Genomic DNA, 22,863 nt, shown 5'->3' with positions numbered 1-22,863 from the left:
AACCAAAGGCAGCAGAGGTGATATTCATAGTGTAATACAGTATAATGACAATAATAAAAATAATAAAATGCTGTATAATACCTTTTTTAATAGTGATTTTTGCTAAAGCTTTTTTTTTTTAATTAACAAAAGCATATTATTGCATGGTTGTGAAATTATTGTTTGGGGTTGAAATTTTTACTTCACACCACGGGTGTGTTAAGTGTGGCCCGGGGGCCATTTTTGGCCCGCAACTTGTTTTTCATTGGCCCACGGCACATGTTTTTGTCTTTTTACAATATATAAAAAAAATACATAAAAATATCAAAGTGGCTGCACCCCATCATTTGATATTTAGGATGCGACCCTCAGTGGAAAACGTTTGGACACCCCTGCATTAAACCTTCTGGAGTCAAACATCATTAGTTCTAGAAAGTTGTTGACCTTTGTTTGAATTCAAAATAATTTTTTGCCCATAAAAAATAATAGAAATAGTCACACTCTTGCCCTCAAAACGTTCAAACTTACCCTTGATGTAAAATTTTAACATGTTTAATGAGCTACAAATATTATTCAATAAATATACAAATAAAAATATATAGAATATTCCGTAAATAATTAGGAATGTTGACAAATATGTTAAAATAATCAAATGAAAATCTGTATTTCTTCCTTCGGCCAGCAGCATAGCATAGGAGAGGAGAGGAGACCTTTATTTTATCATTTCCATTTTGCATTTTGGCCCTTTGTGGTTGAGTGGACCTTTTTTTTTTTTAACCTAATTTTCCTGAAAATCGTACGTCAAAATCTTTGTTGCGAGTTCTGACGGTCCACATGTTATGCAATGAGTAGCCTAAAAGCCTAAAATATACTGTATCTAATGTAGTGTTGTAATGTCTGACTAATGTACATGTGATCATCCCTTTCTGTGCCAGGTGGGAGACATTGTGTCTGTCATCGATATGCCGCCCAAAGAGGACACCGGCTGGTGGAGAGGGAAACATGGCTTTCAGGTAAATCACATGATTAATAGAGTAATTGGACTTTATTGGGGTCATCCCATATAATGATAAATGAATGGGTTGAGAGAACATGTTTTTAGTTTCCTCGCTGACTGATATTCGCAGTGGGATGTAAACATTTTCCGCCTGAAGCACCTCCTTATCCTCATGCTCGTTGACCTATTTCACTTTACACACACACACACACACACACACACACACACACACACACAATGGCCTTACAACTTGACAACGTCTGCTCCTTCAACCCTACACAAATACAAGCATGTCCGTCTGTTCTTGTCTGTTCTCAGGTTGGTTTCTTCCCATGTGACTGTGTCGAACTGATAAACGACAAGATCCCCCCCAGTGTTCAAAGCTCAGTGCCCAAACCAGGTACTCCTTCTCATTTTCATGGTCCATTTACCACTTTCTCCTGGGACAGGAGAAAGGAGTGAATTGTAGTGTCTTTGTCTTACTCGTCAGTGTGTAAGAAGCACGGCAAGCTGGTTACCTTCCTGAGGTCCTTCATGAAGTCCCGACCGCCACCGCAGAAGCTACGCCAGCGTGGCATCCTCAGGGAGCGAGTGTTCGGCTGCGACCTGGGCGAACACCTCCACAACGCAGAACACGAAGGTGAAACAACAGAACTGCAGAATCACTGCATTCATTTTACAGTATCTCAGTGAGTGCACCCCTTACATTTCAGCAACCTTTTTTATTACAGTATGACTTCTCAAGGGACAATACTTTTGAAATGACCAGCCAATGGCGAAAATCCATATATACAATATATATATATATATAATAGGTTTACCTTTTGTTCCGATTAACTTAAGTGTACCAACCCGAACCAACAAGTTTAATAATAACATCTTATTGACTCTTTGGTAGCTTTTTTTAACATCACAGACCCATAACTGAAAGAGGCTTATATCCGTGAATGTCAGCGTGTGGTCACATGACACTTTCCTACCTTGATGGTTTCCTGCTCTCTTTTGCCGATACCGCGCCATACGCGACACATTGAGGTTTCTGTTCTTGTTTGTCCTCAGTGTAGGAAAATACATATTTTGTCTACCTGCGTTTTGCCATGCTCAATTAGCATACTGTTGCGTTTGGGGAAGCGTAGCTACCACACAGTTACCCAGCATGCCTTGCGGATTGTAGATGCGGGTGTAGTATGGTATAGTGTGTAAGCGTTATTTTGTCATGTCGTGCACTTGCGTTGTGTGTTCCATTTGTGTTGACCTGTCTGTGTTGATGACCGTCTGTCCTTTTGTGCAGTATTTGTAGACAGTTAAAAAGCACTTTTTTAAAGCAAGCTTCAGATTCCTATGACTACTTCCTGTGCGACTCAAGCTCACTACAATATGCTAACAAACTTCGTTAGTTTCCTATGAAAGCCGGTTTCAAACAGCACAACAGTGCATTGTTGCCACCTTAAGGAGGGAAAGACATGCACCCCATCCACAATATACTGTAGAATTGATATCTAGTGAAAATGACACACTTTTCACTCTGAACACTGTGTACTCACTTGTGTTGCCAGCTATTTACGATAGATAATAATAGCTGCATGTTGAGTCATTTTTATCTATTCTGTTGTCCAAGATTAATTTATGTAGCACGGTCCCCTAAGAAGGTAATACAATGGTGTGTGAGGGGTTGTGGTTACTTGTGGGACACTGTATGCAACATTTTAAGTATGTTCTTTTATATGAGGCCCTACGATGAGTGTTGGATAAATAAACTTCAGTAGCAGCATTAGGCTGCACGTGTTAGTCGGATCAATTCACTGTCTGTTTTTAATCCTCTCAAGGGATTTATTGATAGTGAGAGAAGGAAAAAAAACACCAAATATCACCAGCCAGCCAGACTCATCCATTTAACAGGATTTAAGTGGAATTAGATATTATAGCTTATGACGACTAATGTCGTGTTATTACATGCACCTTCTGAGCATGAGGAGCTCGCCTGTAGCAAAACAATTAGTCAATGCAACCAACGCTGAGAGCCGTTGGTCGTCTTTTGACTGTCCGTCTTCTCCCCTCCTGCAGTCCCTCAAGTCGTTCAGAGCTGTGCTGAGTTCATCGAAAAGCGTGGAGTTGTGGACGGAATCTACAGGCTATCTGGGATCTCGTCCAACATCCAGAAACTCAGGTTGGTTGGTTTTTGTTCAGTGTGGAGTATCTCTTTTAATAAGGTTCCTTGAAAATAAGGTGCTTGACATTGTTGATAATGATTGAATTTGAATGCTGTGTTATTCAGGTTTAACAAGTGCTTCATTTTGTTTGAAAGTGCTTTGACGTGTTTTAAATGATAACTACTTAACCAGTCGAGCAAGGTCGGCCTATTGATAATTTGTATGTTTTTGAATGAAGTCATAATGTCAGTCACATTATTACATGTTGTAATAGGAATTGTAACTGGGGTGCTCTGATTAAGGTTTTATACTGCCGATCACCCATGGTTGACATCGGCCGATACAGATACCAATCGCATGGATTAACTGTACGTTTCTAACTTGATTTTTTTTTCATGGGGCCGAGAATTCCTGGCTGCACCCCTGCTATTGGCAATATGATCTGAAAAAAGGAACCATACAATCACCTTCATTTAGACAGCATATTTTACTAACTTTTTAAAGAGAACACCTAGCACCGGTGAAACTTCTTTAAGGAGACTTTCGATGTGAGAGTACATTATCTGGTGGTGCTCTTGTAATAAAGTTCTTGCCTTTGTAGTTCTGCATCCCATAGCACAATAGTGTGGATTTAGTGTGTATTTCACTTGGCTATGCAGCTACATAACAAAAATGTAAGCAGGTTTTTGGCATGTTGACATGAATATCATAGCCTAAAAAGTCATACATGTCATCATTGAATAGCTTGTAGTGTAAACACGTATTGACAGTACACGTTGCAACGTAAAGCTATATTAAATGACAAAACACACTAATATAGCATTATTTACTAACAACATTGTGAAAGATTCATTCAGAAAGGAAGCACATTTAGAAGAAGTGTGTTATACACATGCGCCGTAGCACTAGGTGGCAGAAGTCAACACTGGCTGCCTCCTTTTCATTCCCTGTGAGCCTTTAAAACTCACTATACTCCGTCGAGTGTTTGTTCTTCAAATGCCATATTAAATTTGTTGTGTTAAGGCTTTTTAATGTGCTCCCCTGCCAGATATTTTTTTTGTTGCATGATGCAAGCTTTACACCACTCTGACAAATTGCATAAAAGTTGCACATGGCAGTTTGTGTGGGGTTTGTCTCCGTACGCCTCCGCAATGTGAAGGAAAGGTGTGGTTTTTTTGTGATCGGCTTTGAAAGACATTGATCAGCATATGCCGATCCATGTACTTTTCCACGGATACTGATCGGTGGCCGATTGATCGGAGCATCCCCAGTTGTAACCTTATGAGAATATGAATGTGAACGTGCAAAGGTACAAGAAAGTCTGAATTTTACAAAAAATTAACATTGTTATGGAACAATGGGGGAAAAATGTCAGAAGTAGAATAATATAACATTGTGAGACAGAAGTTGTCATGTAAGAAGAAAAAAAAATGAATGGTACAAGAATGAAAACATGATATCACGATCAGAAAGTCATAATGGTCCAAGAAAAAAAATAGTATATACTGTAGTCTAAAGCATTGTTTTTTAGCATAAAACAGACACATTGTTCTTTTTTTATGTTTACAGCAACAGACGGCCAGTAGGATTGCTCCTACACTGTCCCGTATCTTATCATTTTGTGTCTCCATTTTAGACACGAGTTCGACTCGGAACAGATTCCCGACCTAAGCCGAGATGTCTTTAGACAGGACATCCATTCTGTGGGCTCCCTTTGTAAGCTGTACTTCCGAGAGCTCCCCAACCCTCTGCTCACCTACCAACTGTACGACAAATTCTCAGTGAGTGAAAGTGGGGCACACTGTGATTTGTTCAGTGCTCCTGATACTGCTCGAAAATGGTGTCAATGCTTTTGTGTTGCGCTTTCTAGGAGCAGTGGGGCTGTTGTGCAAACTATCAACAAATAGAACTGCCTCCTCTGAATCAAGAATAGATGTATATTTTATATATATATACAGTATATATATATATATATATATATATATATATATATATATATATATATATATATACTGTATATATATTTCTGTAAATGGCCACACATAAAAAAGTGATGCGCCCCGCACCCTGCCTCCCCCCCTTGAGTTCAATTTCTCTAGCCACACCCAGGCCTGATTACTTCTCAATTAAGAAATGACTTAAATAAGACATGCCTGACAAAGTGCTGTAGACCAAAAAATCCTTAAAAGCTAGACATCATGCCGAGATGTAAAGAAATTCAGTAACAAATGAGAAAGAAAATAATTGACATCTATCAGTCTGGAAAAGGTTATAAAGCCATTTCTAAAGCTTTGGGACTCTGGCAAACCACAGTGAGAGCTATTATCCACAAATGACGTAAACATGGAACAGTGGTGAACCTTCCCAGGAGTGACCGGCCAACCAAAATTACCCCAATAGCACAGCAACGACTCATCCAGATGTCACAAAAGACCCCGCAACAAATTCCAAAGAACTGCAGGTCGCACTTGCCTCAGTTAAGGTCAATGTTCATGACTCAATCATAATAAAGACGATGGGCAATAATTGCCTGCATGGCAGAGTTCCAAGATGAAAACCACTGCTAAACAAAAAGAACATTAAGGCTCATCTCAATTTTGCCAGAAAACATCTTGATGATCCCCAAGACCTTTGGGGAAAATACTCTGTGGTCTGACAAGTTGAACTTTTTGGAAGGTGCGTGTCCCATTACATCTGGCGTAAAAGTAGCGCTGTCAGAAAAAGAACATAACAGTAAAATATGGTGGTGGTAGTGTGATGATCTGGGGCTGTTTTACTGCTTCAGGACCTGGAAGACTTTGTGTGATAAATGGAGCCATGAATTCTGCTGTCTACCAAAAAATCTTGAAGGAGAATGTCCAGCTATCTGTTTGTGACCTCAAACAAACCAACTTGGGTTCTGCAGCAGGGCAATGATCCAAAACACACCAGCATGTCCACCTCTGAATGGCTGGAGAAAAACAAAATACAGACTTTGGAGTGGCCTAGTCAAAGTCCTGACCTGAATCCTATTGAGATGCTGTGGCATGACCTTAAAAAGGTTGTTCTTGCTCGAAAACACTCCAATGTGGTGGAATTGCAATTGAGCAACATTGAGTGGACCAAAATTCCTCCACAGAGCTGTAAGAGACTCATTGCAAGTTACCGCAAACGCTTGATTGCAGTTGTTGCTGCTAAGGGTGGCCCAACCAATTATTAGGTTTATGGGGCAATCACTTTTTCACACACGGCCATAGAGGTTTGGATTTTTTTTCTCCCTTAATAACAAGTTTCATTTAAAAACTGCATTTTGTGTTCAGTTGTGTTGTCATTGACTAATATTTACATTTGATTGATGATATGAAACATTTAAGTGTGACAAACAAAAACAAAAAGAAATCAGGAAGGGGGCAAACACCTTTTCAAACCACTGTATATATAGACAAAGAGGGTGAATGTGATGGTATGCCTGTCAGTCTTACGTTTTTTTTTCCTTGCAGGAGGCTGTGTCTGCAGCTACAGATGAAGATAGGCTGGCTAAAATTCACAATGTCATCCAGCAGCTGCCGCCTCCACATTATAGGTCAGCTTGATAAGCTCTGTGTTGCACCCTGTTGGCATTAAATGGAAGTGGCTATTCTTAACCTGTGTGAGAAAGTGCAAACCAAAGTGTGTGTATATAGCATTTGAAACTGTTTGTGTACAGGACGCTGGAGTACCTCATGAGACATCTCTCCCGTCTGGCCACATTTAGCTCAGTCACTAACATGCACACAAAAAATCTGGCCATCGTCTGGGCACCAAATCTGCTCAGGTGACTAATGGCAGGCAGCTAAGTGTTCAATCAGAGCCATCAGCACTGCTGGACTGTCTTGTTGGGTCTGTGTTTTAGGTCCAAACAAATCGAGTCAGCGTGTTTCAGCGGCACGGCGGCCTTCATGGAGGTGCGCATCCAGTCTGTCGTCGTGGAATTCATACTCAACAACACAGAGGCACTCTTCAGCTCCAAACTCAACGCCATCATACGGGAAAGCACCGGTAAGTCAGGGCAGAACCACAGCGTCCAGCAGGTGGTGCTAACGCTTTGTGTTTGTCTCCAAGGTAACAGCACCTTATCTAGACCCAAGTCTCTCCTGGTGTGCTCCCCGTCCACAAAGTTACTGTCTCTGGAGGAGGCCCAAGCACGCAGTCAGGCACAATTGAGCTCCCCTGCCACCACCCCCTGCCTCACCCACAGTGACTACATAGAGGTGGGGGAGGGACCCGGAGCGCTGCTGGGCAAGTTCCATACGGTCATTGAGCTCCCTATGGAGAGGTGCGTTCAAGGACTGTCTCATTTTTGCTTTGTTTTCACTGTACCCCATTCAATTGATTACAAATTGGAACTGCAGTCTTCAAAATGGATTTTGAATACATTAATAATGCTGACGCTAATGAAACATTCATCTTTCTTCTTCACTGCAGACAAGACTTAGAATCAAGTAAAGCACAGTAAATTTGGTGATTGGGGACATTTCATTAAATTTAGTGTTTAGTTTGTGGCAAGTTAATATTTCATAAAATTGGCGACATATAAAATTAACAAGTTCTAGTGTCACAGACATTTGTCTACGTAAACTGCAAAGAGCGTGGCGCATTAATTGGAAGAGGCCGTGTAGCACCACATTATGTACAGTAATAACGGTGTACTATGTAAAAATGTAATACATAGGCCTGTCATGATAACAAATTTTGCTGGACGACAATTGTCCTACAAATTATTGCTGATAAACTATATTATTGTCAACATTGTTTTGAGAGCATTTTTTCATTAATGTAATGAAAATATATGGCATAATAATGCAAGTACACCACATCAAAAGCAATAAACTTTAATTTCTCAAGAATATTCAACATTTTAAGTGGAGATGTCAAGAGCTTTTAAACAACATAATAGATTAAACAAACAAAAAAAAAAACAATGAAAATAAAGTGGACTCCTTTTGCAAAAATTCTACTTAAATAAAAATCACAAGCATTACCAAAAACAATAAAATAAAAAAAAATAGATCCTGTCTCTGTAAAGAAAGAAAAAATACTTCAGTAAAAACCACACACAACCATAAAAACAAATAAAATGGAGTATCAAGTCTCTGTAAAGAAAACTGCACTTTAATGCAATTGAAGTATTCTGCAATGCATTGTTAGTTAGCACAAGAGTAACACTTCACCTTCCGTGGAAACATGATGTAAAACAATAGTTCCCCAAAGTGTATTGATTGATTGAAAAATAGACCAGTAGACAACCATAACACGTATCATGGATAGTACGCCGCTTTCGTTATTGTTTGAATACAACAACAACAAAAATTGAGAAATAACCCGGAAATAGTGCAGATGTTAGCTCATTTGCATACACACTTCCTTAATTCACTTTCACTTGCAACATTGTGTGTGGAACACACTGTTTACCTAGAATGAGGTGTAACGTTTTGTCTGAGTTTGGTCAAAGTACATGTTTTGGATGCAGCAAAATGCGTTTGGTGCACAATGAGATGTTATACTTCGGGAATCATGGCAGCTAAAGCGTAAGTTCCACGGTTTTGTGTATTTATTTCATTGCCTTTGTCACAAACTTTTTCATGTCACCAAATGACGATGGGCAAACGGGCTGAAAATCAGACATCAGATCGTGTTTTATACACAACAGGCACGAAGAAAGTGTCCGATACCGAGTGCACACTCGGTAGTGTCCCACTGGGACAAAAAGACTGAATGACTGACGGGAGGGTTCACTCATTCCGCTATAGAACCAACACGCCCAGGTGTTGAGACAGATGCACAGAATGAACCGCTTGTGAGAGAGGAGGAAAACAAACATGCATGCACATGTCAATATGTTGAGGCCGGCAAAATTATCATGTTATTATTATTTATCGTGCGGTTAATTGATTTATTGGTTATCGTGACAGGCCTAGTAGTACATTTTCACCTCATTATGTAATAAGACCACATTTTGTAATAATCTGTCATATTTTGTAATGCAGTTCTTGAGCGCATTTTGCAATAGATGTTGCTGCATTTTGTAATAATAACTTTTGTAATATGTAACAAGTAATTACAAAATGCAGCAAAGTTTATTACAAAATGAGTTCAACAATTGTATTGCAAAATCCAACAGATTACAAAATGTGGCATTACTACATAATGAGGTGAAAATGTATTACAGTTTACAAAATGCACCATTATTACATAATGTGGCGCTACAAAAAAACATGACATGACAACATAGTACTTTGAAAATGATTTGGAATGCATGAGAAAGTAAACGTAGCTCTCTTATAGTAGTGGAACCCACATTTTAAAGCACATGCAGATTTAGATAGAGTTGCAGGATGCTGACCACTCCTGACACTTCAAATGCAAGTACTGCCATCTTGTGGAGTTAATAAATACTACATCAGGTGTTTGCCTACAGCCGCAACTGCTAATGTAAGTGTGGTTTTCGAGACTCATCCATCCCGTTTCTATACAGCATGTCCTCATTAGGGTCACAAGTAAATTGGAATCTATCCCAGCTGACTTTGGCCGAGAGGCGGGGTACACCCTGGACTGGTCGCCAACTAGTGGGACACATATAGACAAACAACCATTCGCACTTATGGACGTTGAAAATCTCCAATAGCATATGAGAAAACCCGTGAACCGGGAGAAAATACTAACTTCACACAGAGATATTGCAACAGAGATACGAGCAATGGTTGTAGACTTCATGCCGGGCAGGCAACTATATGAGACTGGCACTTGGAACCTCATTGTTGTATTCAACAGTTTTTATGGTAAATAAATGTACAGTATTATAGACAAATGGACGATTCCTGAGATAGAATATGGTTTTCTATACCTTTCAAATGATTATCACATCTATTTTTTTTATTTCTTTACTTTCAGTGCCAAACGGGCTCCTTCCAAGGCCAAGAAGTCTCCTGTGGGGAACTGGCTTTCCTTCTTCCACTTGGGCAAGTCAAACTCAGTGTCCAAGCGTAAGCTGAAGCGACATCCCAGTGAGCCCAACGAGATCAAGAGCATCGCACTGCCAGGTCGGGTCAGCGCCTCCAATGCCATCTGGATGCCACTGTTGTTTATTGACAGATACCATCATTGTTTCTTTGGTGCTAGGTGGGAGAGGTGACAGCGGCACATTGCGCTCTGCTAAAAGTGAAGAATCTCTCACCTCCTTGCACACCCTGGAAGGTCATCATGCATTGAGGTTTTCTTTAAGTGGCTATGTGGTCATGGCATTATGGCATTAGAGGTTTTAATGATGTGTTTTTGCCCCCCAGGAGAACCTCCAAAGTACCAGCACCTCGGCCCTTGTTCCACTAGTGAGGCTGTTTCTGCATCGAATAGAGAAGACTTGGGCAGGAGTCAAAGAAAACTTTTCTTCAGTCAGAATGGTGCAGACGGTATCCACACTTCGGTTTCACCTCCAAACCAGGAGGATGACATTGACCTTTATCCACCGGCTGCTGGCATCTCCACCCTGGACTTTGACCCCATGTCCTTCAAGTTCAGCTTGGTCTCTGCGACTCCTAAGCCTCAACGCAACAAGGAAGGGCAGAAATTGAGGAAGAGCGCCGGGTGTTCTAGTGAATCAGATCCCGTCACCTCTCCGAACAACAACAGCCCTCTCTCTCCAGAGTTTAGCCCCACTCTTACAAAAGGTAAACAGAAGGTCACTTCTGAGTGTTTCTTGCCGCAGAATCTCTTCAGCTCGTCAGACTTTATCATCTGCTTCAGTCCCACTTGACCCTTTTTCTCCCCCCACAGTAGGGACGTCCGATGGGGCTATGGTGGATGGGAAGGATTCCCGAGCGCCCTACCGACATTGCAGTGCAGCGAGCCAAGCGTCAGTGCTAACAGAGTCTACACAGAACCTGCCTGATCCAGGTCATTATCAACCATCTTTAAAGCCATCACTTCTTGTTTCTAGTTAGTACATTCTGTAGATTCTTATGAAAGCTTTTGTGTCTTGTCCCATCACGTCTTACCATAGCTTTGTTTGTCCTGTCATACTGTAGCGTTGTTTGTCTTATCCCCCCCCAGGAGCAGATAGACTTATGAGTTCAGTGTCTATTCTCCCTCCTCACCCTTCCCCGACGAGTGCTGCACGCAAGTTGGCTTTGGCTCTGGCTGAGTCGGCCCAGAAGGCCAGCCGCGGCTCCCAGAGACAAAGAAGTCACCGGGCTCACCCTCTCCAACGACAGGAAGCTCAAGACCGACCCCCTCGGCCCTCTGCCCTAGAGCTCAACGTCTTCACGCAGAGATGGATACCGGAGGAGAACTCAATTCCGGTCCAATTCCTGCCCGCGCATGTCTACTCACAGCCGCTGCAGTTTGTTGAAGGACAGGATAGCTCATGTAACTTCACTCCTAATGTTAGCCCACTCGGGTCAGGGAGCCTGGACGAGGGCAGTGCAGAAAGGAGGGGCTCTAGACCGGATGACGTCACACCAGAAGAACCCACCTACCACAGTGTTGGCGTCTCAACGCCTACTGAGCCTGTCTGCTCTGTCCACAGCCCCCTAACCTCTCCCATATATGCCAACGCGGACACCATCGATGTCTTCAATTTCCGCGCTGTTCTCGCCGAAACCTCCATGCCCGCCTCTATCGATGAAGTCCTTCCACGTTCGTTCCAGTCACCGTCAGCCCTTCGTCACAGCTACAGAGCCCTCGGCCGGCTTGATGACGTCTATCGCAACCCACACCATCAGCATCCGCAGCATGTTCAACCTGGAAGAATACTTCAGTACCCTCGACCTGCTGCTTTGCCCAGTCACCTCTCGGGACCCAGACACATGTACAGGCAGTCGTCGGAGAACCGCTCCAGCTCTTCAGGCTTAGGACACCCCCTGTCACCTCAGTACAGACGCTACCACCAAGGTGAGCACCTTACTGGTGCCAGACAGCGACAACAAAGCCCCTGGCAGAGGTCAGATGACGGACTCGTCCTGCACCCTGCCATCAGGAGGGCTCGCTCTTTCCACACCCCGCAGATTAGTCGCTATGAGTTAGCCGCCACTGGCCTCCTGCCCCCTGACACCATGTTTTATTCTGAGCAGGAGGCGCTCTATCAGAGGCTGCTTCAGTTTGACGACGTGCAGGTCCTCCATAATAACCCCATCTCGGACCTGAGTCCCTGTGATGACTCGCGTTATCCTTTAGATCCCTTCCAACGCAACAGTCAGCCTTACAGAATGCGTTCCATGAAGGGAAGGGCGTCGTCCGAATACTACCACTACTCTCCACGCCATGGCCACCCTCAAGACAAGGGGGTGTATATGGAGTCAGAAAGATTTGCTTATCAGAAGCAGGAGAATCAAAGTGGGCACAAAAACATGTGCTCACCGCAATCTCCCTACCACAGTCCCGTCTCTCCGGCTGACTCAATGGGAAGGGAGATAAAGCACATCAGGAGTACGTCAGATCCTGGAAATGGGATACTCTCTGCAGACAGAAGGGAAGCAGCTGCAAAATCGACATCGCAAGGGTCCCACCTGACGGAGCATGAAATCACCCGACAGTGGGCGAAACCAGGCCCGGCCCGCCGCGGCATCAAAGACAGCACCCTGCAGCAGGCGCCGCTTCGCAAAATCCCCTCGCTTCCTGAGAAGAGCCGCGCTAACCTCACAGAGTGGGGCGACAGGACCCAAATGCGAGGCCACAAGCCGGATTGGTTAGAGATGACCGGCGGCGGCTACAGAGCATCGATGAGAGGTGACAACATACTCCGGAGGCCCGGGCGCTCGCAGAGCATCAAAGAAAGTTGCCACCATTATGCCAAATCGCCGCCAGATGCTGAACACGCTGGATCCTTTTCCACTCAGCTCAATAGAAGGACTCAGAGCACTAAAGTCAGGCCCACACAATATGACCACATGTTGGGGGGGTATTACGCCGCTCCCAGGCCTAAACCCGCAAGAGCCAGTAAAGCCGGGCCAGGATATTCGCCAGGCCAGGACGGCGCAGCTTCCCACGGACACAAACTGCTGTCCAAGCCTCTGGCTCAGGAAGCTTTTTATCACTCTGCAGTCAGAACACAAGCTGGAGTCCATGAGTGACGACTTTTGTTTTTTCTTTTTTTTTTATGTGAATCCACACTGGGGCCAAAGGAGAAGAGCACTTTATCCTCTGCCAGACCATCAGACTGTTTCACTCAAAGTCTTTATCGTAACCTTCAGGAGCTGCTAAACGTTGCCGTCGGTAGTGTCGCCTTCACGAATGATTCTTTCATTGAAGAGTCTTTCATTTTTATGGAGTCTAGAAAAAAAAATCACAAGGGAAGACAAGGTACACTTTTATTATTTTTGATGTTAAAGTATGCTTAAGAATGTGTATGAAATAACTTGGAATTAAACAGATAGTACTGTATGTTTTGTATGATGACACACAGCTAACATGTGGCCAATGTACTGTACTTTTTGCCCCGCTTATCATTGCAGTCTGGAACGCACTTTTGACCGAGTATTAATAATGAATCCTCCTAATACAATATAAACACTTTATATTTTTCTGTGTGAAACCGCTTGCTGGCTCGGAGTTGTTTTGAAATGTAAAAAAACAACAAAAAAAAGCACTTTTTAAGGAGTGAAACGGGAATCAACATCATTGTTGTAATCGCTGACTTTGCTTTCAGTACACATTTTAAAATGCAATGAAATGATTTGCGTTAAAGGTACTTTAAATATTTTATTTACGCAGCTCGCCCTGTGAGAAGAGTATATTTTGTATGGCGGTGTTGTTTTGTCAAAAAAGAGTTATTTCTTCTTTTTAGGGAGCAATGTGGTGTTTGACAGAAATGATTACAATTATGTTTTACTCATTAAGTTATATAGAGGAGTTTATTCTATAAGACATGTTCAGTACATTCATTTAGTGGTTGTCTTCAAGAGAATAAATATATTAGCATTCTAGTTTGGCCAACTTGTTCATTAATCTCATACTTTTTTTCATCATAGATTCAGTGTATTTTGAGAGAGTTTTACTCATTTTTACATTGAAAGGTCCTCTATGATGAAAAGTAGACTTTTTAATGATATGAATAATTCATGTGTGCCTCGAGTTTGTCATGAAGGAAGGACTTCCTTTCTCGTGGACATGACACAGCTTTGACTCGCCCTGTGTATGCGCCCACCACTTCATGGAGGACAGCGTGTAGAAAAGCAGACTTTGCTTCACATCTTCAAAATAAAGGCCAGAGCTCTGCCAAATACCCGTTAGTCAGCTGTGGACATGGGAGAGGTAAGTATAAACATGTGAGTGTAATGTTAGCACTGTAGCTAACATTAGCTCACACACAGTATGCTAGTGTTGCTAACGTTTGTGTCTTCCTGTCCCACTCATTGTTATGTTGTTGTGTGTCATATATGACATCTATTTTCCAAAGGAGTGGCCAATGAATAAATCATGGCTGTTTCTTGGTTGACTACGACCTATTAAGTAAAAAAATATGCATATTTAAGCAAGTACTCTTGGACTAAATGAAGCATTATCAAGCAAAAAATGGCTAAATGAGCTAAACAACAATTATAAGGCATTAAGAAAACGCATTGACGCACCTAGTATCACTAGGTGTTAGTAATGTTATATTATATTACATTGATGAGAGCCATCGCTGGTTGTACTGTCAGAAACCGGAATGTGTGAGTCTATATTATGGCTTATTTTTTATTATTATGCCGACTATATTGGGTAATAGGATTGTAAAGTTGACAATATGGGTGTTATTTCATGCCTAGAGGGCTGTAATAATTTTAAAAACCGTATTTAGAAGGTCACAAACAGGCTTTCTATGCAATTAACAACGAAAATATTCAGTATTTTCTGTGCTATACAACTGTGATAAACCCAGGTTTTTCGTGGCTATCACTTTTTTAAATGCTGTTTTGTGGTTGAATACGGCCTATTGGTCAAAAACATACTTTTTTTTTCCCTAAATGGCGCATTGTCATGCATGAAAATGGCGAAATCAACTAAAATACAAAAATAAGGCATTCAAAGGACGCAAAGACGTCCACATAGTACTCTACTCTAGGTGTCAGTAATGTTACTGTAATGTTGATGTTCGACACACCAGACTTGATCGCCGGAACAACAGGCTTTTATTACAGGTTTCAATTATCACACAATAGACACAATAATTTCTAATAAAAATCCCTAATAAAAACATAGGGTACTGTTGCAACTGCAACCCACGGCAAGCTGAAACTCAACTCTGAACCCCTGATGTTCCTTCCTGTCTGCCCCTCACTCTGCTTCCTTGGGAGCACACACAAGCACAAGTCTTATTTATGTCAAGTGGCTTATTTACTCTTATTATAAAGTCTACTATATTGGGTAATACGAGTGTAAAGGTGACTATAGGGGTGGCTAGAGAAAAAAAATGTATTTACAAGGTCGTAAACGAGTTTTCTATGCTCTACCTACAAAAATATTCCATTTATAAATAAGGAATCCTACTTCAAATGGAAATTCACTTATCGCTGTCGGGACTGGAATCTGATCTGAACTGCGATACATGAAATGAAATAATGTGAACATATTGTATACTTAGGTGCTCATTTAGCAGTCATGTCATTTGGTGCAACTAGACAGTCTCATGATAGCTAGTACAAGAATTGCCTTTAAAATGTAATAGATTGACAGTTAATAATTATACAATAAATGTATCATACAGTAGTTGAAGTTTGCACTAGAAATCCATCACTGAGAAGCGTGGGTAAAGAGAAAAGCTTTTTCTCCTCGCAATAGTGGCTAATGGCCACTGGGTGGCGCTGCAACACCTCCCAACAGGACCGTGCCGCCCACTGCAGGCTGAGATCAGAGTTGAGGTTCGCTTGCGAAAACATCTTTTGTGTGCAGGCTGATGAGTCATTGCTTTGACACGGCTTGTGGATTGTTGTGTTGCAATGACCCGTTAAGAGCACAGGTTTGCAGTCTTAAAGCATATTGTGATGCTCCGTCCAAGGTTGTGGAGCGTACTGTATTGTGGTCATTGTCACTGTGCGATGAATGCTCAGCGACCCTGATAACTGCGAGGTTCGCGTGGTCAGATAGAAGCATGAAGACATCAAGAGGGAAGCAGCAAGTCATTGTTTATTCATGGCCACATTGGCATTCAAAGTGCATCCTCTTCTCGCTGCTCATAATCAACAAGTTACAATTTTTATTCCGCTGAAGGCTCAAGGCAAAATTATGGCAGACAGGAAGAGGACGGCCGCTAGCAAAATCCCTTTCTATAGGCCAGCTCGACTCTATCACAGCAGCATGTGCATGTGTTATGTTGCACATGCATTATGCAGCCTGGGCCGCAAAGATTTGCCCCCTTCTGAGTGCAGTCTAGATATCCAGAATAAATATAATATACTGTATACAATATGTTATATATAATACATATTTGTATTTCTTGTTTTGTCTCTTTTTCTCAGTGCAGTGCAGGTTTGAACAAGTTTCTAATGTGCAATTTCTCCTGAGCTTAGAAGTGTCTTAGCAGATCAAAAAGAGGTTAAGAACTTTGACCTGTGGGAGAAATTATTCAAGAACATCTGCTGTAGTCCAGATGCTTCAATGGGACGAGTGAAGCCAACGGCCAACAGATGCAATGTCATAGGTGGGTGTCGCCTCGCTAGGGACGGTAGGCGGAGAGGAGGGCAGGGTTGTCTAAACTGCGAACAAGGGTCAATTTGCGGCCTGTGACTTGTTTTTATTGGCCCTCGGCACCTTGTGGAAATAAAAAAACTGAAAAAAATGCCAGCAAAAGTGGGAAAAATAAAGCAAAACCATGTATAAAGATTTGTTTTTGCTCCCATCTTTCATGAGCTGAATTCAAAGATGTAAACCTTTTTCTATGTACACAAAAGGCACTATGAGATGGCATGATTATTGCACAGGTGTTTCTTTGGCTGGCTACAATAAAAAGTCACTTCAAAATATGCAGTTTTACAGCACTGGGGGTGTTGATATGCTACGCTGGAATGTTTGAGGGAGACAGGCTTTTTGACATGGAAAAAGTTTCACATCTTGAGTTCAGCTCATGAAAGATGGGAGCAAACTATTACATTGTTGCTTTTATGTTTTTGGTGAGCGTACAGTCATCCCTCGTCGTTTTTCAAAAATAGATTAACTAATATGCTGTTTTGTGGTTGAAAACAGCCATTAGTCAGAAATATGTATATTTAAGCAAATGCTACACATTTGTTTGCACATTTGATTTTCAATCATAAAAATGGCTCAATGAATTAAAATGCAAACATTAGGCATTCAAAAGACACATCAAAGACATTGATGAAATGGAGTATTTGAGTCTGGTCACTAGGTGGCAGTAAAGTTACCATAATATTTGGTGAGATACACACACGCCACACCTAGCAGGCATTATTTGAACTATCTCACAACGTAGGCACAATAATCTGGAATAAAACCCCTAACAAAAACACGGGCTACGGGCGTGACCCACGCAAAGCTAAACCTCAACTCTGAACCCCCGACATCACTTCCTGTTTGCCTCTCACTAGGTCCCCTAGGGAACACATTCATAGTAACACATTTTTTATTTTTATTTTGGCCCACTCATCTTTGCCGAATTGTTGTAATTCGACCACATTGGAGGGTTTTCGAGCATGAACTGCCTTTTTAAGGTCATGTTACAGCATTTCACTGTATAATATTTGTATGTCTTATTTTCTATATTATGTCTACTTTTTTGGGTAATAGGAGTCTAAAGGTTCCAATTTTAGTATATGCGTTACCGAAGTAGCGCGTAGAGAGTTGAGAGGAGCCAGATGAGGTGGCTTGGGCATCTGGTCAGGATGCCTCCCGGACGCCTCCCTGGGGATGTGTTCAGGGCAAGTCCGACCGGTGGAAGGCCTCGGGGAAGACCCAGAACACGTTGGAGAGACTATGTTTCCCAACTGGCCTGGGAACGCCTCAGGATCTGCCGGGAGGAGCTGGACGAAGTGGCCGGGGAGAGGAAAATCTGGGCCTCCCTGCTTAGGCTGTTGCCCCCGCGACCCGATCTCGGATAAGCGGTAGAAGATGGATGGATGGAGTCTCAAGGAGATATAGGGGTGTTATTTCATGTCTAGAGGGCTGTAATAACGTTAAAAACCATTTTTACAAGGTCATTTCTTATATGTATTTAATATGAAACACATAGCAAATGTTATTTTAAAAAATCTAAACAATGCAAAGCGTCGGAATGGCTTCTTTGAGGCAGCACTCTAAAGCTCTCAACGCTTCAGTGATTAATAAATTCATTTGTGATCATGCGTGATTCGCAACAATGCAGTTTGGATTCAAGAAGCTGCGCACACTTGCACACCTCATCAACACAGCCTCATTTTAATATTTCAATTTGGTGTGCGGGATTTTTTTGTTTCGTTTTGTTTGAATTGGCAAATCAGTTGCTTTTTAAAGACAGAGGGGACGCAATGCTTAGTCAAGGGAGATGTACGGCTTTGACCTTTGACCTTTGACCTGGGCTATGTCTGCCCTCTGGTGTCAATAACCACTGAAAATCGGTAGACCTCCTTATCTTTGTAAGCTGCTGATGACAGACTTCTGCCAAGACCTTTGACCTCAGCCATCTTGTGTCAAATCAATAGGATTCGCAGAAGGGGGCTGTGAGCATCTCGTGCGTAGCCCACAGTATATGTGTGTGTGTGTGTGTGTGTGTGTGTGTGTGTGTGTGTATGTGTCATGAAAATGTTCCAATGTAAACTTGGCTGCATGACGAGTAGGGTGTCCATCCTGTATAATCATACATTAAACCCACTGTTGCACCATAACGGTAGCAATGGCACAAACCCAAAAAGTCATGGCAAGTAAGACAGAAGTGAGGAGAATATTAACGACATCATTCACTCCTTTAATGGACCACAACTGCAGGGGTGAGGGGGTCCGCTTTCTGCAGGCATAATGTATTTAACGTATACATTAATTCATTGTTAATAGAAGCCAGCGTGCTTGGATGTCATTTGTCTTTCTGCCATACCCTTTACAAAAAAAGGACAAAATTAATATGTTTAATGATGGAGAGGAAGAATTTAAAGGCACATGCAGTTTTGTTTTGCCATGCTTCAGGGCTCCCCCTGCATCAGGGCTAGTCAGCTAAATTGTTCTGGGGGGTCATGTTTTCAGAAACATAACACACTTCTCCTCTGACTATTATTTTTGTTTTGTACCGGTATATAATGTTGACACAAGTCTGCCATTTCTTAAAAAGTTTACTTCACCAAATGGTAGTCATGAATTCATAACAGAAGCACCATATACCATAAACAGACAGCACTTTATGCACTCTGGAGCGCTCTGCTGTTTTTAAGGAATCCGCAAAAATGTTAGTTAAAGATCCTCTACAGCAGGGCTCCCCAACCACTGGAATGCTTTCAGGCACAATAAAAAAATCTAATAATAAAAAAACATTATTGCAAATAACTACATCAAATTTAAGTAAATGCTCACCAATTTTGGAAGTGAGGGTTATTATTTTATTGAAAATACAACAAACAAAATCCCCCAGTTTTTGCAACTTGATTTGTTTCATTGTGTTTCAGAGAGCAGTGAGCCTTCTCACTTTGTTTGACTGATAGTGTGTGAGAATGCATAAAGATATGATTTGATGACGTGACTGACTGCTAACGTGCACATATAGGATAGGATATGATAGGAAGCTTCTGATATTTTTAATAATCTACTACGGGAACGCAAATCGGAGAAGCCCAGTCCCCAAAACACGGCCGGAGGTACCAGCACACACACACCTGCTCTCCTCGCCCCGCATCAACAAGTGTTCAGCGACAAGCAAAAGAGAACGGGAGAGAGAGAGTGACATAGCGCAGCAATGTGCCTGAGCACACAGCAGTCATTATTGCATGTAATATGGCTCAAAATCTGCTACCTTTGCTACCTCAAAATTAAGGCACAAATATGACTCCACGGACGTGCACATCCAAAAAAATCTTAGAGCCGCTGCTCTTTAGTGCTGACTGTTGCAATGCATTGACGAGTCTCTCTCTCCTCAACCAGCATCGCTTGCCCATGACACTGAGCCTACAAGCCGAGTTGAAGTGTGCTCATAGAGCCGCCACCGCAAGCCCGACCCCGACGAAGAGCCGCAAAAGTAGGTGTGCCCAAAGTGTGGCTCGGGGGCCAACCGCGGCCCATGGCTCATTTGTAATTTCATCACAAACAGAAACAAAATTAAATTGAAAAAACAGCAAAATTTGTAGAAAATACAGCAAAAGGCAGAATAAGAAAAGGCTGAAATGTTGACGCCAACAATCGATAATAACACAAAATTATTTGTACGTATTTAAAGGCAAAGCTTTAAATACCTATCACTTTTTAATTTGCTTTCTACAAAATAAAGGTAAACCTTTCTACAAAATAAATAAATATATACTGCATGTTTATACATAATTTAATGTATAATTCAAATATATATTGTATATATTTTTGCAGGTTGTATCCTGCTATAGAGGATACAATATATATACATACATACAATGTATATACATACACACACACATATGTATATACTATATGTGTATGTATATATATATGTGTGTGTATGTATATACAATGTATATACATATATATATATATATATGTATATACAATGTATATACATATATATATATATGTATATACAATGTATATACATATATATATATATATATATATATATATATATATATATATATATATATATATATATATATATATATATATACACAGTCAAACCTGTCTATAGCGGCCACTGAAGGGAAACGGCAAAAGTGGCCGCTATAGACAGGTGGCTGTTATAGACAGGTTGGCGGCCATTTTGAATTTGTGCGCACACATATTAAGATGTATTCACAAAAAGACTGCAGCAAAACCAAGAGACATAGGGGAAAACGCTCTGTTGACACATAAGCAGGTAGGTAAATCTAGGTAACAGCTCCGGTGAGGAAACTAGTAATATCAATAGCAACAATGAACCAGCGCCGCACATTTGACGGCGCTGGCATTTTATCCGCCACAAATGTTAATTGACCACAGCTGCGCGGCCACCAGCCATGAAGCGGCTGCCTCTTCCTCCCCGGAGAAGGCACAGCTCGCCAAATAAGAGCGCAGGACAGGGGACGCTCGCTCCTGTCCTGCAGAACGTCACAAATTTCCATCTTTGATTTTTTTTAAAACACGGTTTTAAAAGCGTGTGTGCGTGAACAATTGAGTGCGGAGGAGGTGCGAAGATCATCGTAAACTAACAGTACCATCTCTCCTTTCTTATTGAATAGGCTTCTAATCTCTAATTAGTCGGCAATTAAGTGATATTTTAGACGTTTTTTTCAGGTGTTTTGGCTATTTTAGAATCTATTCACGGCATTGCAAAGTGGGAAGATTACCGTTTTGGCCGTCATTGAATCTTTTCAGGGCGGCATTGCAAAGTAAGAAGACGGCTTTTTTATGTCGAAGTAGGACTCAGTAATTAAAGTCTACACATGACGGCTTCATTGCTTCAAAAACGAAACTTTTTTGTGCATGAAGCTTCTGCTTGAGTCGGCATTTTGGCCGCTATATGCGGTCAGATATTGACCAAGGGATACAAAATGGGTGGCCGCTGGCCGTGTTAGACAGGTGACCGCTATACACAGGGTCATATATATATACTGTATGTGTGTGTGTGTATACTGTATATTTAGTATATATATGTATGTATATATATATATACTGTATGTGTGTGTGTATACTGTATATATAGGGTGGTGACCACTGATGTTCTGCTGTTTTATCTTCTATATGATACTAATGCTCTGCAGTTTTTAATGATGTACTGCAAAAATGCTCATCAAAGATCCTCCAGGGGTGTCACGATATACTGGAGACGATATTTTAACATCACTTTTAAGAAAACACCATTGACAACATTTTGAACTTGACAAACAAACAGACCTTTTATGTAGCTGATTCACAAAACAGTTCAGGTACATTTTGGAAAGTTGTATCACTTTTCATGCAATATTCCAGACCACTGGGTGATTTGTGGTCACCATGTGAGCGACAGAGCCACGTTGCGCCTTTGATGCATGTCAGTGAACCATCAGTTTATTTAAACAGTGACCACATACTTCCGGTTCAATCAGAACTTTCAAGTTAACAGACAATACCAGCAAAAACCTGTTGAAAAATACTTTCATCATCAGTAGCACGCTGACCAAGCGTGACAAAAGCCTCCCTTAATTACATCTAAATAATGAAGTCCACACAGAAAGTCATCAAATTACCACTAGCCAGTTTTCTTAAGAATCAAGCCCAACATTGTCTACAAGCCAGTGGAGGGGTTGGTAGCAACATCTGCTTTTAAATAGATTTAAATGAGATGTAATGATGTGTTCAAAAATCATTATCAACATAATTGCTCACTGCGCTGTGCTGTGCACTGTCGCTCACTGTGCACTATTCTTCGACACACTGATGGAGGACGCAGGGATGGTGTGCTCTTGCTTTTCTACATGCAAGCACAATGCCACCCCTAATGTTAAATGCCATCCAATCCAGGATGCTTGCTGGTCAACCTGCAGTTTGTTTGGAATATGATTAGCAGATAATGTGAATGGCAATCGGCAAGTCCAAGGTCAAACTGTGACGCCATCGTGTCATTTGCATACATGTGGAAAACTAAAAAAAAAACCAGCAAAAATGGAAAAATCATAATTTTACGAGAATGAAGTC

General features: G+C 41.5%; 1 protein-coding gene across 1 annotated transcript in view; it reads left to right on the top strand.

Annotated features, from left to right (window-relative positions):
- Positions 1 to 14,060, top strand: part of arhgap32a (Rho GTPase activating protein 32a) — a 38,296-nt gene extending 24,236 nt beyond the window's left edge. The window contains 14 exon segments of the mRNA XM_054795342.1: positions 915 to 992; positions 1,295 to 1,376; positions 1,467 to 1,616; positions 3,041 to 3,143; positions 4,763 to 4,907; positions 6,606 to 6,688; positions 6,812 to 6,919; positions 6,998 to 7,143; positions 7,207 to 7,420; positions 10,036 to 10,258; positions 10,260 to 10,338; positions 10,428 to 10,808; positions 10,915 to 11,034; positions 11,191 to 14,060. Coding sequence (XP_054651317.1) covers positions 915 to 992; positions 1,295 to 1,376; positions 1,467 to 1,616; positions 3,041 to 3,143; positions 4,763 to 4,907; positions 6,606 to 6,688; positions 6,812 to 6,919; positions 6,998 to 7,143; positions 7,207 to 7,420; positions 10,036 to 10,258; positions 10,260 to 10,338; positions 10,428 to 10,808; positions 10,915 to 11,034; positions 11,191 to 13,208 — 3,930 coding nt within the window. The 3' untranslated portion in view covers positions 13,209 to 14,060.
- The last annotated feature ends 8,803 nt before the right edge of the window (positions 14,061 to 22,863 follow it).

The sequence above is a fragment of the Dunckerocampus dactyliophorus genome, chromosome 12 (genome assembly GCF_027744805.1).
Source record: "Dunckerocampus dactyliophorus isolate RoL2022-P2 chromosome 12, RoL_Ddac_1.1, whole genome shotgun sequence".
Lineage (NCBI taxonomy): Eukaryota > Metazoa > Chordata > Actinopteri > Syngnathiformes > Syngnathidae > Dunckerocampus > Dunckerocampus dactyliophorus.
This window is presented reverse-complemented; position numbering and strand designations above follow the sequence as displayed.